The sequence below is a fragment of the Mesoplodon densirostris genome, chromosome 3 (genome assembly GCF_025265405.1).
Source record: "Mesoplodon densirostris isolate mMesDen1 chromosome 3, mMesDen1 primary haplotype, whole genome shotgun sequence".
Lineage (NCBI taxonomy): Eukaryota > Metazoa > Chordata > Mammalia > Artiodactyla > Ziphiidae > Mesoplodon > Mesoplodon densirostris.
The window spans coordinates 105445768-105461595 of record NC_082663.1 but is presented as its reverse complement, the minus strand read 5'-3'; the positions used below and the strand labels follow the sequence as shown (position 1 = coordinate 105461595).

At 43.6% G+C, this 15828-nt stretch overlaps 1 protein-coding gene across 1 annotated transcript in view; it reads left to right on the top strand.

Moving 5' to 3' along the window:
- Positions 1-9444, top strand: part of ZNF608 (zinc finger protein 608) — a 102787-nt gene extending 93343 nt beyond the window's left edge. The window contains exons 3-8 of the mRNA XM_060091895.1: positions 43-130; positions 647-3101; positions 4787-5204; positions 5791-5963; positions 7331-7484; positions 9359-9444. Coding sequence (XP_059947878.1) covers positions 43-130; positions 647-3101; positions 4787-5204; positions 5791-5963; positions 7331-7484; positions 9359-9444 — 3374 coding nt within the window. The remainder of the gene's footprint in view (positions 1-42; positions 131-646; positions 3102-4786; positions 5205-5790; positions 5964-7330; positions 7485-9358) is intronic.
- Positions 9445-15828: the final 6384 nt, after the last annotated feature.

The window sequence follows — 15828 nt, the reverse complement described above, 5'->3', positions numbered from 1 at the left end:
TTTGTGCTAACCTTGGTCCGTCTTCATTCCCCACTCCTGCAGGTGTCCTAGTGGTCAATGTCACGTGGAGGAACAAAACTTATGTAGGGACCTTATTGGACTGCACCAAGCACGACTGGGCCCCTCCCAGGTAGGCATGGAGCCTTCGATTTCGGGCTCTGTTTTTCTCTCCTCCTTCCTCTTCTTCCCCTCTCCTTCCCCCATCCTCTCTTTGCAAGGAGACTACAGAGAGAGATTAATAATACATAAAAGTCAGTTTGTAATTGAAACCAGGCAAAAGAGCAATGAGCAATTCAGGATTGAATACAGTAAAATGCAGATGCTGGGTTGCTTTTTTGTAGGGAGATCGCTTCTTCCTGCCCCTTCTCTTTCTCCTTTGTTTTCTTTTTCTCAATATGGGAATTTGAACTGGATTGGAAACTTAGCTACCCGAGCTGGTTTTCTGAGGATGAGCATAAGCCATTGGTAGCCTGTTCTTTTGCAGGTGTTGAAATTGTCAGTGGAAGAATTGGGTGACTTTTCTTTATCTGGGCCCAGCCCTCAAGCTGCTGGGGTGTTGCCTGCTCTTTGCTGCATTGCGTGCCTTGTGATTTCACTTGGCTCCTTTGGGGATGCTCGTTTTGACATCTGTTACTTGCTTCCCTAGGTTCTGCGAGTCACCGACCAGCGACCTGGAGATGAGAGGGGGCCGGGGCCGGGGGAAAAGAGCGAGGTCTACTGCAGCTGCCCCGGGCTCGGAGGCCAGCTTCACAGAGTCCAGAGGGCTGCAGAACAAGAACAGAGGGGGGGCCAATGGGAAAGGGAGGCGGGGCAGCCTCAATGCCAGCGGGCGAAGGACACCCCCGAATTGTGCCGCCGAGGACATCAAAGCCAGCCCCTCCTCCACCAACAAAAGGAAAAACAAGCCTCCGATGGAGCTAGACCTGAACTCCAGCTCCGAGGACAATAAGCCCGGGAAGCGTGTCCGCACAAATTCAAGAAGCACTCCCACCACCCCTCAAGGGAAACCAGAGACGACTTTTTTGGACCAGGGCTGCTCTTCTCCAGTGTTGATTGATTGTCCGCACCCAAACTGCAACAAAAAGTACAAGCACATCAACGGCCTCAGGTACCACCAGGCTCATGCCCACTTAGACCCAGAGAACAAGCTGGAGTTCGAACCGGACAGCGAGGGCAAGATCTCGGACTGCGAGGAGGCCTTGAGCAACGTGGCGCTGGAATGCAGCGAGCCAAACACAAGTGTATCGACTTACGAGCAGGTGAAGGCGCCAGTGTCCCCTGGCTCGGGGAACCCCCCCGGAACCCCCAAGGGGAAGAGAGAGCTGATGAGCACTGGCCCGGGCTCTGTTATAGGATCGAAGCCTGGGAAGAATTCTGGCAAAAAGAAGGGCCTCAACAGTGACCTCAACAACCTTCCAGTCATCTCCAACATGACGGCCACCGTAGACAGCTGCTCGGCGGCAGACGGCAGTTTGGCTGCTGAAATGCCCAAACTGGAAGCAGAAGGCTTAATCGAGAAGAAAAATTTGGGAGAGAAAGAAAAGGGCAAAAAAGCCAACAGCTGCAAAATGGACAAAAACCTCTCGAAGCTTAAAAGTGCCCGGCCCATTGCTCCCGCTCCGGCCCCGACGCCGCCACAGCTAATCGCTATTCCCACTGCAGCCTTTACGGGCACCACCACGGGGACCATACCCGGACTGCCCTCCCTCACAACCACGGCGGTCCAGGCCACACCAAAGAGTCCTCCGTTAAAGCCCATTCAGCCAAAGCCCACGATTATGGGGGAGCCCGTCACCGTGAACCCAGCTCTCGTGTCGCTCAAAGACAAAAAGAAAAAGGAGAAGCGGAAGCTGAAGGACAAAGAAGGGAAAGAGACGGGGAGCCCGAAAACGGATGCGAAGCTGGGCAAACTGGAGGACGCCAAGGGGGCTGGCAGAGATGTATCCGGGCATTTCTTAAAGGACCATCTCAACAAGAATGAAGGGCTGGCGAACGGGCTGTCCGAGTCGCAGGAGAGCCGGATGGCCAGTATCAAAGCCGAGGCTGATAAGGTTTACACTTTCACCGACAATGCTCCCAGCCCTTCCATCGGCAGTGCCTCGAGGATGGAGTGCAGCGCGTTGGTGAATGGGCAGGCGCCCGTGGCCCCGCTGCACGTGCTGACCCAGAATGGGGCAGAGAGTTCCGCAGCCAAGACGAGCAGCCCTGCCTACTCGGACATCTCTGATGCTGCCGATGACGGCGGTTCTGACAGCAGGTCGGAGGGCGTGAGGTCAAAGGCCAGTTCCCCGTCAGATATCCTTTCTAGTAAGGATGGTGTTGTAAAAGGGCATTCTTCAACGACAGCACAATCATCTCAGATGAAAGAGTCTCACTCTCCCTATTACCATGGCTACGATCCTTATTATTCTCCAAGTTACATGCACCCTGGGCAGGTCGGTGCCCCTGTAGCTGGGAACGGCGGGAGTGCGCAGGGAATGAAGATCAAGAAGGAGTCTGAGGAAGATGCAGACAAGAAAGACAAGGCAGAGCAGCTCGAGGCCAAGAAAGTGGACCATAATTCTGCATCCTTACAGCCTCAGCACCAATCGGTGATCACGCAGAGACACCCGGCCCTGGCTCAGTCACTGTATTATGGCCAGTACGCCTACGGGCTCTATATGGACCAGAAGTCTCTGATGGCCACCAGCCCTGCCTATAGACAGCAGTATGAGAAGTACTATGAGGACCAGAGGCTGGCAGAGCAGAAAATGGCCCAAACTGGGAGAGGAGACTGTGAAAGGAAAAATGAGCTCCCCTTGAAAGAGCTGGGCAAAGAGGACAGTAAACAGAAAAACATGCCATCGGCCACAATCTCAAAAGCTCCCTCTACTCCGGAGCCTAACAAAAACCATTCTAAACTAGGGCCGTCAGTGCCTAATAAATCTGAGGAGACAGGTAAATCACAGCTTCTCTCCAATCACCAGCAGCAGCTTCAGGCCGACAGCTTCAAAGCTAAGCAGATGGAAAACCACCAGCTTATTAAGGAGGCTGTAGAAATGAAATCTGTCATGGACTCTATGAAGCAGACAGGTGTAGACCCAACCTCGAGATTTAAACAAGTAAGATTGTGGAGTGTGGTCCCCACAGGGAGAGAGCAGTCTGAGACTTGTACATGGCTGGGCTTGATCTGGTTAAGAGTTCTTCACAGGAAATCCACCCAAGGGTTCCTTAGGCTGGATTCCTCTCCTCCTGAAAAATATTTGAAATGAATTCTCGGGAGTTCTTGTGTACCTCTGAAATGTACATCGCTCACTGTTTCCTTGTCATGTTGTGTAGTGAAAAGAACCTTGGCCATGTGCTTTGCAGACTCATGTTCCCTGCCATGAACTAACTGACTCTGATGAGATCCCTTAACTTCTTTCTGAGTCCAGAGTGAGGGAATTCTACCCCATAGTGGCTGAGTTCTCTTCTAACTCTGAGATTCTGAGTCTGAGCACTCAAACGATTTGTTCTTTTACATTTTCAAATTCATTTTGGCATCTTCTGGGCATATTAAGACGGGGACCTTAAATTCACATTTCCCACTCATCTTTTTAATGAAACTCGGGGTGTCTTGAGGTGCCTAGGGTTCCGTTTTATGTTCTACATTAAGGGCCCCAGAGCAGAGCTCAGTGCTTCTCGCTTGTGAGGAGAGCGGGGAGTCTGGGTGGATGGGCCTCAGGCAGTCACCCCAGAGCCCCCCTGGTCAGCCAGTCTGAGGTTAAATGTGCCAACACCTGAAAATCGGTCACCATGAAACCACACATGGGCCAGCACTTTCTGTCACAATTCAGATGTCCTGACTCAACTGCAGTCCCACGAGTATTAATTCTGGTATTTCCCAGCATCCCAGCCCCCACTGAGAGGGAGGGGTCTTACAGGTCCCTGGTGAATCAGAGCAACAGAATCCTTTCTTCATGCTCATTTCTGTCCCAGAGTTGGGCCTTAACCCTAGATACCCAGTGGGTTTATATCATGAATGGCATGGGCGGGTCACAAAGGCCATTTAAGGACCCTCAGTTTCCCCATTTCTGGAGGCTCGAATCAAGCTCTGACTTCACAGGGCTGCATTAGAATAGAACTGTACAATTTGGTAGATTTATGGATGCCTTTGTTTCCTGGTAGAAAAGCCATAATGTGTCCTGTTAATTTTTAATTTTGTTTTGATTAAGATATCAGCACATAATGAGACGTGATGCAGTTATATTAAGCCTCAGCTGCAGTAGGTGAAGAAAATGTATTAGGAAACCAAGAGTTTTCCCCTCTAAATGATGTAAATTGATATAATAATTACTTAAACCGTAGTAAAACTTACTTAAACAGTAAGTAAAACATTGTTACCAGCTTGAGTTTTCTGAATTCTTTTTACCTGTGTGAGATGTTAAAAGGAAAATGAGGTTAGATTAAATATGTCTGAGGATGTGACTTAATGTTAAGAATTGACATTAACAGCCCAGCTCTGAATTCCAGCGGAGCTAAGTTTGGAAGCTCAGCTCCACAAACTGGGCAGCGGTGTGACCCTGATATTACTTGAGCTTGAAAAACTTAGCTTTTGTCTTCTGTAAAAGGGATTATTAATGATGCCTACCTCAGACATTACCTCCTCCTGTAAGAGGAGGTGGTAAAGCTCATTGCACAGTGCGAGCATATAAATAAATGTTAACTTAGAAGTAGTAGTAATCGTGCTGTCATGGTGATGAATGAGCTTTTCTTGAAAACTGAAATTTTGAAACAAGTCTTTTTTTTTTTTTTTTTTCAAAACCAGGATCCAGATTCAAGGACATGGCATCATTATGTATACCAACCCAAGTACCTAGACCCGCAAAAGTCAGAAGAACTTGATAGAGAAAAGAAACTAAAAGAGGATAGTCCCAGGAAAACCCCCAACAAAGAGGGTGGTGTGCCCAGCCTTCCTGTATCGTTAACGAGCATCAAAGAGGAGCCCAAAGAGGCCAAGCGTCCTGATTCTCAATCCTTGGATGAGAGCAAGCTGAAAAACGATGATCGCAAGACTCCCGTGAACTGGAAGGACTCTCGGGGAGCCAGAGTGGCCGTCTCCTCCCCCATGAGTCAGCATCAGTCCTACATACAGTACTTGCATGCTTACCCTTACCCGCAGATGTATGACCCCAGCCACCCTGCATACCGGGCTGTTTCTCCCGTCCTAATGCACAGTTACCCTGGTACGTGTCATGGGTTCTCACTGTATTGGAGGGAAGAGGCTGTGTTCAAATACTAGCTGTTTTAAAACTCAGGATAAATTAGATGCTTCAAGAGTGACCTTTGTTTGGCTTGTATTTAATGCTACTTAAAGAAGTCCCAAAGATGAAACGGATTTCATGGAAGATTTTTCTTTCTCTAGACGAAATGTCAAGAGTCCTTAGCTCTAGTTTCCATAGGCTCTGATGGTCTGCTGCAGCCATTAGGCTGACAGATACTTTATGGCCTAGGAAAATATTCTGAGCACTTGCTGTCATAATCATAACAGTTACTATTCCTTGGAGTTAAACGGACACATAAACATATGAAATGGCTGGAAGCTCATTTTTTTTTAGAAACCTCTGATCGTCAGGATGAGTTAACTGGGAGAAGAGAATCGGAGAACCTAGATACAGTTTAACGATGACGTAGCCCATTCTTAATGCAATATTCCCTACTTTAAGATCTCCGACTCTTGTCCCAAATTCGTGTCATCCAAATGGTTTTTGTTTGTTTGTTTTTTTAAGATGTCGTCTGTAACTTGATGTGGCATTTGTTGTGTATCTGCAGGGGCCTATCTCTCGCCAGGATTTCATTACCCTGTTTACGGGAAGATGTCAGGGAGAGAAGAGGCAGAGAAGGTCAATACCAGCCCTAACATCACCACGAAAACAACCACTGAATCGAAAGCACTGGATTTGCTCCACCAGCACGCCAGCCAGTACCGCAGCAAGTCTCCCGCTGTATGCCTCCTTTTGTCATCACTTACAAGTACTATGTTTCAGGGGGAGAAAAGCAGACAAGCTAGAGAACAGTCTTGAAATATAAATGGTTTTGGAACCCAGCTGTGATTTCAGGGCGTTGTTTTAGTCTTATATGGAAAGAATGGCACGTTCAAAAATAAGATGCTTTCATACATGGGGGAAGAAATTGTTAAAGCGTGTAAGGTAGCAGCAGTCTTTTCTGTTGGAAAATCTATACCTTGCTTACCCAGGAGGATGCTTGTTAGCCGGACATTTAAATTCATAGGAACCAACCTTGGGCGCGAAATATTTGTATTGCACTCATGTGCCAGAGTGAGTCACTTGGCTAAGGAGTGGTGGCGGTCTCTGTTCTGCTTTGACCTTGACTCCTCCACACATCCCTGTAACTCTGCGGAAGTGATTCAGATGTGTGTCTTTGTGAAAGATAGCTCCACTCCCACGCACCCACCTCCCCCAGAAAAATGCAATTGCTAGTCCTAGAGACTGTTGGGAAGAGAGAAAATACAAAGGATGTGGTAGTTCTTGCCTAGAAAAGAGAAGTTCGGAATAAATTAAAATATGGGCACTGTAATGTGCGTCTGTGTGTGTCTACCTGAGACTCTGTAAAGAAACCGGGAAGGATGATTCATGACTCCTTTCCTAAGAGTACTCCTTCTAGTGCGAAGATTTTTTTCAAGTAAGAAAAAGAACTTTAGCGAAACGGTGGTTAAGTTCTAGTGGGTAAAAATGCCTCAGAAACCCACGATCCTTAACCAAAGTATGATTTGGGAGAACTGGAGCTTCTCTGAGTGTTCAGAGATTGAGAGATTTTGGAATACTTCCGGAGGCGTAGGGCAATGATTTGCTTTGCTTGATATTAACATATAATATGAGGATGTATGTTCTCAACGGAGGCAAATATAAAGATAGGCTTAAAATTGTGAGATATATTCCCCTCACAAATTGTAATTAATATAGACGAGTCATCCGAAAACTTGACCCTAAAGAAATCTCTACAACTCCTTCTTCTCCTGATCCCCATGTGCAAGTTGTTTCTAGGAAGAAATTGGGTCGATTCTAAACCTGCAATTATGAGTGAGATGAGAGAGGTCCTCTTATTTCAATCATTTGAGGAAAACATTGATGCCGCTTTGGCGGGGAGCAGTACTTTAGTGTTGGCTCAATTCCAGTTGAAACTAATGCATGTCTTTTGAAATGATCTTCCATTAATAAAGAATTTTAAGTGTCTGTGTATTTACTTTTTAATCGTTAGCACCTATTGCCAAAGGGAGCAAGGTGATTTCCTATGCTCCTCCGAATTGTTGTTCAGAGGATTAAGGGGAGAATCTCTCTCTTTTCTGTTGCAGCCTGTGGAAAAGGCTTCAGCTGAGCGGGAGCGGGAAGCGGAGAGGGAGAGGGACCGCCACTCCCCCTTTGGCCAGCGGCACCTGCATACACACCACCACACCCATGTGGGCATGGGGTACCCACTCATCCCTGGGCAATACGACCCTTTCCAAGGTCAGCAGCTCTGTCTTACTTGTGCCTCTGTTCATCCTGCTTTGGAAAACAGTTGCCAAAACTGCCTTTCTTGTCTTCAAATGAAAAGGTTGAGCTTTGAGTTAATTAACTCTGGGGAGGGTTTTTAACACTTCTTTCCTGGTATTTCCTTGGGACACAACTAAGGCTATTTCCACATCTCTGTGTTCTGTTAAGTGAAATGGCTACCACTTAATAATTGTCACTTGTTGATGTTATCAGTGGTGGCCAGTGTCTGGGGCACCGAATATAACCATCGGAAGATCAGATAGCTGTTGCGGGGAAATTGTGGAAGACAGGGAGGGTTGGTGGGAGGCTTTGGTGAAATGACTTGCCCTGATCTCTGCAGGCCTTGAAATTGCTCTTTTTCCCATGGAAGTAGTGGGAGTCATATAACCAAGCTCAACATTTTTTATAACCTAATCCAGGGACTCTTCCAGCCCTTCACTCCTGGGACTCTTTCAGTAAAGAGGAGAAACATTTTTAAAGAGTCACAGCAACGAACGTGAGGAACCTTCAGTTTGTGATGTTTCAGTTGAGCATTTGTCCTAGCTCTGTCACCTCATGGCAGGGGCGGGGGAGTGGCACCGTCTTTACCAGCAGATCACTTGCTAGGATCTTGCTGTCTTAGCTTTGGCTGTCATAACAAAATACCACAGTGTTTATGGCTTTAAACAACAGAAATGTATTTCTGTTCATAGTTCTGGAGGCTTATAGTCTGAGATCAGGATGCCAGCATGGTTGGTTTCTGGTGAGAGCTCTCCTCCCGGCTTGTGGACGGATACCGTCTTGCTGTGTGCTCCTGTGACCTCTTTGTGCAAGGGGAGATCTGGGGAGCGGGGCAGGGGGAAGAGAGTTACTCTCTGGTGTCTCTTCTTATAGGGACACTAATCCTGTTGGTTCAGGGCCCCACCTATAGGACCTCATTTAACCTTAATTACCTCCTTATAGGTCCTATCTCCAAACACAGTCACATTGGGGGGTTAAGGCTTCCACATAGGAATTTTGGAAGGACACAATTCGGTCTGTAGTGCTTGCCAAGTTGCCTCTTACTCTGCTGTCTGAAAACAATAATAACAAACAATAATATGTTGGAAGGTACTTCCAAAAGTAGGAAGCGCTATCCACACGTGAAGGGGTCATTTTAATTTATTCAACTCATGTTACTTGGTGTCAAATAGTGGTGTTAAAAGAGACCATAGAGGACATAGAAGGAGAGAGTCATCTTCCCAAAGTTTACATTTGTTTCCTCTATTTTTTTCCAGGATGGTTTTCTAAAGAATTTTAAAGAATTTCCTATTAGGCAACTTCTTGCCATTTGGAGCTATTACATTCTCTTACTGCTCCCTTTCTCTTGCAGTGTAAAAGTTAAGACTATTTCTAAGTTCAATTCAGTGATTCCATGTACCTTATGGGATACATTGGTGTTCAATCACTGGGGAAAACGTTAAAGTGATAAAAGTTATTATGAAAGTATTGTATTCTAAGCAAATAGAGTGTCGCTTCTATAATTCACTGTGACTTTTGATTCCTGTTGTTACCTGGTACCTGTCATTTCTCCTGAGCTTCCTATTCAGGAATGCGTGCAAACCATTTAGCACCATGCAGAGCCAGAGAGATGGAATGCTGTATTCACTTTGAACAGCTATTAAGAAAACCGCAGAGTATTCAATGAAGGGATGGGTACTGGTTAGACCGAGCAGTTTGTAGTCTGTCCTTGATGCATGAAACATTTCATGTGTGTGTGTTGAAAGGACAGATGGCTACTCACGGGGTCTGCAGCCTTTCACCATTGGGCCTGCATCTACTTTTACGTTTCTGAAAGTCACAGAAACCCTGCATTTTTTCCCCATTAGGCTTGACCTCTGCTGCCCTCGTTGCCTCTCAGCAGGTGGCTGCCCAGGCATCTGCATCAGGAATGTTTCCTGCACAAAGAAGGTAAATAGCCTCTATGTTTTGAATCAGTTTTCTAGATAGAGACATCTTAATGGTGGGAGGAAGCAAGAGTAGGCTTTTTAGACCAAACACTTAGCTCCTAAGGGTTTGATATTGGAGTGAATGTGCTTATTTTACCACTATGCTTCACATGCAACTTCTATTCCATTCTTATAGCTGTAATGTACGTTAGTAATTAACTGACCTGTGTCTTAAACGGTTGAAACTTTCTTAGGTTGTCTTCACTGCTTTGTTAAAATAATTCACCATGACTCCCTTTGTTTTATTATGTTTAAAAATGAAGTTGCAAATGGAGGAATGTATTTCCATAGTGCTAAAGGTAATGTTTGTTCTTTGGTATTTTCAATTACCCCTCAAGTTGTTTTAAAAAGGAAAATAATTTATTTTTCACCTTGTCTGTCATTACCCTTGTGTTCATTCACTTTCTATGGAATTGAGTTCCATGAATTGAATAGAATTCAAATGTCTGTTGGTCTTACAGTTTTCATATTTTCAGTGTCAAATGTGGATGGAACCCCTCTGCTAAGGTTTTCTTTTCTCTTGCAGAGAATAACAAGATTGGAAATGTACGTTGTCATGTGACTGGATCACATGGGGAAGCGCTTTATACAGACATCAGTTCCATGGTGTTAATTTGAAATGCCTTAATGGCAGGCAAAAACCAGTCATTTCATTTTTGTAAATTACAGATTTTATCAGAGAGTAACAAATGTTGCTGTAATTAAACTTCTGTTTTATATATATATATATATACGTATACATATATGTATATACACACACACACACACACACACACACACACACACACACACACACACACACACACACACACACACACACACATATATATTCTTTACTTTTTGTATCAGTAACCAGGCTCGCACACACAGGGTCTGCTGCCGGGTCACAAACTGCTCAGTAAAGGAGATAAAAATGTGCTTGTCAAATTGAGAAGTGTTAGCCATGGAAGGCTGCTTACTTTCTTTTCCTTTTGCTTTTCAATTGTAAATAAATAATGTTATGTATCAGTGTGCCTGAACCTTGCATATCTTTCATATATTTCCCGTAAGCCCCTCAGAAAGGCTAACTGTGATGACGACACTTGGGTACAATTTAGATGTCTGTTTGGTGGCTCCTGTTAAGATGCATCAGTGTAAAATGTTCCTGTAGTCACTGTTTGTACTTGTGTATTGTGGAAAAAATACTTTTGGAAGGCATGGGGTTGCCAGTACCACAAAAACTGTGTTGTATATAATGTAAAGATTAAAACGGGGAAATAATGAGCATCTGTGAATAATGAGGTGTCATTTTTGATAATCTTGAATGGCAAATAACCCAATAGCCTGCATACCAGAGACATCTGTGATTGTTCTATTACTTGAATAGTCCTGCAGTCCTTTTTTTTTTTTTTTTTTTAATGTTTACAATTATCCAGTTTTAGAAGAGAGAGACTTTAACGCCATTGCCTGGTTACTTGTTTTATGCTGTAATCTAGTTTATTTTATGTAAAATGTATATTGAATGCTTTCCTTTTTTATACCTGCCTTAAATAATTTGGCAATCAGAATTAAAAAGGTTTTTTTTTTTTAATATATATAATGGCTTCTTCTCTGTCTCATGTTATTTCTAGCTGGCTGATAGTATTTCTAATTTCCAAAGGAAGGTTTCTTAATATTATGAATGTCCATTGCATAAGATACGGTACAGAAATACTGACTTTTCTTATATGACACCCAGGTTTAACAACCAAATAAGTGGATTTCATCCAGCGGATATATGTATCTTTATTGGGTATTTACTCAAATACAATGTATAATATCACTACAAATTGATAGATACAGGTTTCTGTGGTATGGAATGATATTCCAAAGATGTCAGGCTTGTGACGTGTGGACAGTAGGTAAAATGTGTGAAAACTTGACTTGTCATTAAATTGTTTTACTAGCATATGTTATGCCAAACATACAGAATTAACTGCTTTCTCACTTTTTTTCCTTTTCCTTGCTTCCCTTTTTCCCTCCCTTTCTCCCTCCTTCTCAGCAAGTGCTTTCTGAGCACCTACTTTATCCCAGGCACTGTACATGTGCTGGGATATAGCCATGAACAAAGCAGACAAAAATTCCTGTCCTCATAGAGTTTGCATTTTCTAGTAGGTGGGGTAAGCATAATAAAATATGTAAGTACTATGTGGAGTATGTTAGATGGTTGATAAATGCCCTGGAGAAAAATAAAGTCTGGGAGTGGGCGTGAGGGATGTGTGGGTGTTTGTAACTATTGGGTTGGCCAAAAAGTTCATTTGGTTTTTTCCTGTAAGATGACTCTAGTAAGTAGCGCTTAGTTGTCTTAAACTTCATTCGAAACAGTTTTGTTAGATTGTATTGTGACAGCTGTCATATTAGCGTGCATTAAAAAAAAAACTTATCAAACCTGGTAAATTTTTGTATAGCCATTTTAATATTGAAGATGGAAGAAAAACAACATTTTCGGCATATTAGGCTTTATTATTTCAAGAAAGGTAAAAAGCACAACTGAATCACAAAAAACGATTCGTGGAGAAGGTGCTGTGACTGATCGAACGTGTTAAAAGTGGTTTGCAAAGTTTCATGCTGGAGACTTCTCTTTGGACAATGCTCCACGGTCAGGTAGACCAGTTGAAGTTGATGGCGATCAAATCGAGACATTAATTGAGAACAATCAACATTATACCACCCAGGAGATAGCCAACATACTCAAAACGTCCAAATCAAACGCTGAAAATCATTTGCACCAGCTTGGTTATGTTAATTGCTTTGATGTTTGGGTTCCACACTAAGTTAAGCGAGAAAAAAACCTTCTTGACTGTATTTCCGCACACGATTCTCTACTTAAACGTAACGAAAATGTTCCGTTCTTAAAACAAATTGTGACGGGCGATGAAAAGTGGATACTGTACAGTAATGTGGAATGGAAGAGATCGTGGGGAAGCGAAATGAACCACCACCAACCACACCAGAGGCCGGTCTTCATCCAAAGACAGTGATGTTGTGTATATGGTGGGATTGGAAAGGAGTCCTCTATTATGAGCTCCTTCCAGAAAACCAAACCGTTAATTCCAACAAGCACTGCTCCCACTTAGACCAACAGAAAGCAGCACTCGATGAAAAGCATCCAGAATTAGTCAACAGAAAATGCATAATCTTCTGTCAGGATAACTGAAGACCACATGTTTCTTCGATGACCAGGCAAAAACTGTTACAGCTTGGCTGGGTGGTTCTGATTCATCCCCCATATTCACCAGACATTGCACCTTTGGATTCCATTTATTTCCATCTTTACAAAGTTCTCTTAATGGGAAAGATTTCAATTCCCTGGAAGACTGTAAAAGGCACCTGGAACAGTTCTTTGCTCAAAAAGGTAAAAAGTTTTGGGAAGATGGAATTAAGAAGTTGCCTGAAAAATGGCAGAAGATAATGCGATAAAACGGTGAATATGTTGTTCAATAAAGTTCCTGGTGGAAATTTATTTATTTTTACTAAACGCCGAAGGAACTTTTTGGCCAACCCAATACAGATAGAGTGATCAGGAAAGGCCTCACTCACGGAGATGAGGAAGCAGTCATGCACATATCTGGGGGTGGTGGTGGAAAGCATTGCAGTGAGATGCAAAAGCAGAGCCAAAGCCCTAGAGTGTTGGGGGTGTCATGTGTTTGGACTGGTTGATGCTTTATCCCAGCTATAAGTTGTAATGATTTTACTATAACTGCTAATAAGAGTTCTACCCCCTTGGTTTCCTAAGACGGTTCTTTAAGTTGACGGAATTTGTCCTGGTATAATTTGGTTAGTTTTCCTACTTGGGGGCCTTTGCTTCACAAATGAATAGATATTTGCAATCAAAAATACTTCCTCTACTTTTGGAAGCCACCTGAAAGCGGCTTTTCTTATGAATTTCGTCAAACATTGTTTATGGTGTTAGCTACACGTCAGAGTATTTCACCTATTTTTCATCACTTTTTAAAGTTTTCACATTTTTTCAGTTCTTAGACCTTGTCTTGATGTGTCCTTGAAGACCTGATGTAATTTGTCTTATACCAGTTAAACAAGTATGTTTCCTCTGTTCAGAATACTGTTTAAAGTATGACGTTTGGTGGCCTACGTGCTGCTCCAGTTCTAGAACTGACTAAACAATTCAGCGTCGAAACACAGGACCAGAACTAAGGTCAATTTACATCTTCACCAGTCATGTTATCATGTTCCTGGTGGTGGCTGGGGGATACTGTGCATTCCTGATGATTTTCCTGCCTTTAGTAATAAATATTTTTAAAAATCATAGGGAAGCCAATCTCGCCTGAGCTGCACAATGATTAGATATATGCTTATTACGCACTAGGCTTTTAATTACTTCTAGTTAGGTGCCTAAATAGGTAGAGTATAAATATGGACATCAGACCATGCTTAACTCTGCTACTGTAGTAAACAGCAGTGCTGATAGATACAAAGAGATATATGACCGAAAGCAGAATGCAATTTGAATAGGCTCTCCCTCCAGGTTCTTACTGGAACATTATTCATGACTGGTTTCCATTAATCACTGAATGAAGTTTTGTTTCTTCCCCTTACTGTTACAGTGTTGTCTCTGCTGATGACAACATGAATTGCCAAAGGCCAGAGCTTGTTTATATTATGTGTGCCATTTCTCTGGCTGAGTACATAGTCAGTACTGAATGGTAAATTAAAGATTCCCAGAAGACAAGCCTACTTGGCTCCATTATATTACTATGATGAATCTGCCATTAATACGGTTCTAATTGTTTTACTTTTATAGACATAAAATCAGTCCCCTTAGTGACTAATCATAGGGTTTATTGATTTTACTAAACATTATTCATTCCAGGCCTGCTCATATCAGCTTGTCCTGAACATATGCAAAAAGCCTGCAGTGCTGACACAGTGCAAATTAACTTCATGGAGAAATGAGACTGAAGAGTTGTTTACAGCTGTGGTCCCAGCGAATACAGAATATTAAAAACAAGGTAATAGGCTCCGTATAGAACCGTTTGTTCCTAGATTAGGATCTCAGATGGCTTTTTCATGGAAACTTGCCATTGATGTTCAGCCCAGGTCATTAGCACTTACAGAATGAAAAGGCTGGCCTTATATATTCACCCTGGCTGTGACCCTGATTTAGTGTGGTTTCAGCCCAGGGGTCTGAGAGTAACCAGAATGAATAGCTCTGATTGATAGAGGATAAAACAGCAGTTTAAATGATAATTACTGGTCATTTCATTCCCTCCCTGACTGTGAAAAAGAGACAAGACAGGCAAAGCCATTTATTACTGTTTTTTGTCACTAACCACATTCGTCCATCCCCTGCTTCCTGCAAAAGCTTGAGTCATAAATGTTGTTTGCTTTCAGTTAACTTTAGGAGAGAAAACAAAGTGAAACCCACTATTAGCAGTTCCTCCGTTGTGGTTTCTTTTTTATTTTTTCTTAACAAAATCACTCCCTAAAGCAGGGGTTCCCAGCCTTGGCACTGTGGACATTTTGGACAGGAAAAGTCTGTGCTGGGCGATGGGGGTAGGGGGCTGTCCTGTTTATCGTGTAGGTTGTTGAGCTACCTCTACCCACCAGTTGTCCCTAGCAGTTTCTAACCACCCCCCACCCCCCACCCCCCAACCCAAGTTGTGACAATCAGCTGGTCATATGAAATTCAGATCTCCTGCCTAGCCCCTGGCCCACAGATAGACTGGTGCATTTTCTTGTTTTTTGTTGCTTTAGAAGATATAAAAGGCATCAGTGGCGCCTGGTGATCCCATGAAAATATAATGGGGGATGCTCATTTGACCAACATGGATGAAGTTGGACCAGATCTTTTAGGTTTTTAAAGAGAGTTGGATGATGTAGATTTTAACCTAATAATTAATAGTTTTTATAGGTTGAAAATGAATTCAGTCTAAAAACCACGTCTGAGGGCTGAATTTGATTCACAGCACATCGGTTAGCAAGATACACTTTACGTATGTTGTTAAAAATCCTCACACTAGGGCCTCCCTGGTGGCGCAGTGGTTGAGAGTCCGCCTGCCGATGCAGGGGATACGGGTTCGTGCCCCGATCTGGGAGGATCCCATGTGCCGCGGAGCGGCTGGGCCCGTGGGCCATGGCCGCTGGGCCTGCGCGTCCGGAGCCTGTGCTCCGCAACGGGAGAGGCCACAACAGTGAGAGGCCCGCATACCGCAAAAAGGAAAAAAAAAAAAAAAAAAAAAAATCCTCACACTAGCTCTCTAAAATACATATTATTTTCCCCAGTGTGAAGACTTTCCAGTTAGAAAGCCTGGAGAAAGGAGTCATTCTTAAGTAGGTGCTGGGATTTTTTCCTTCCCACAGGTAGTGCCATT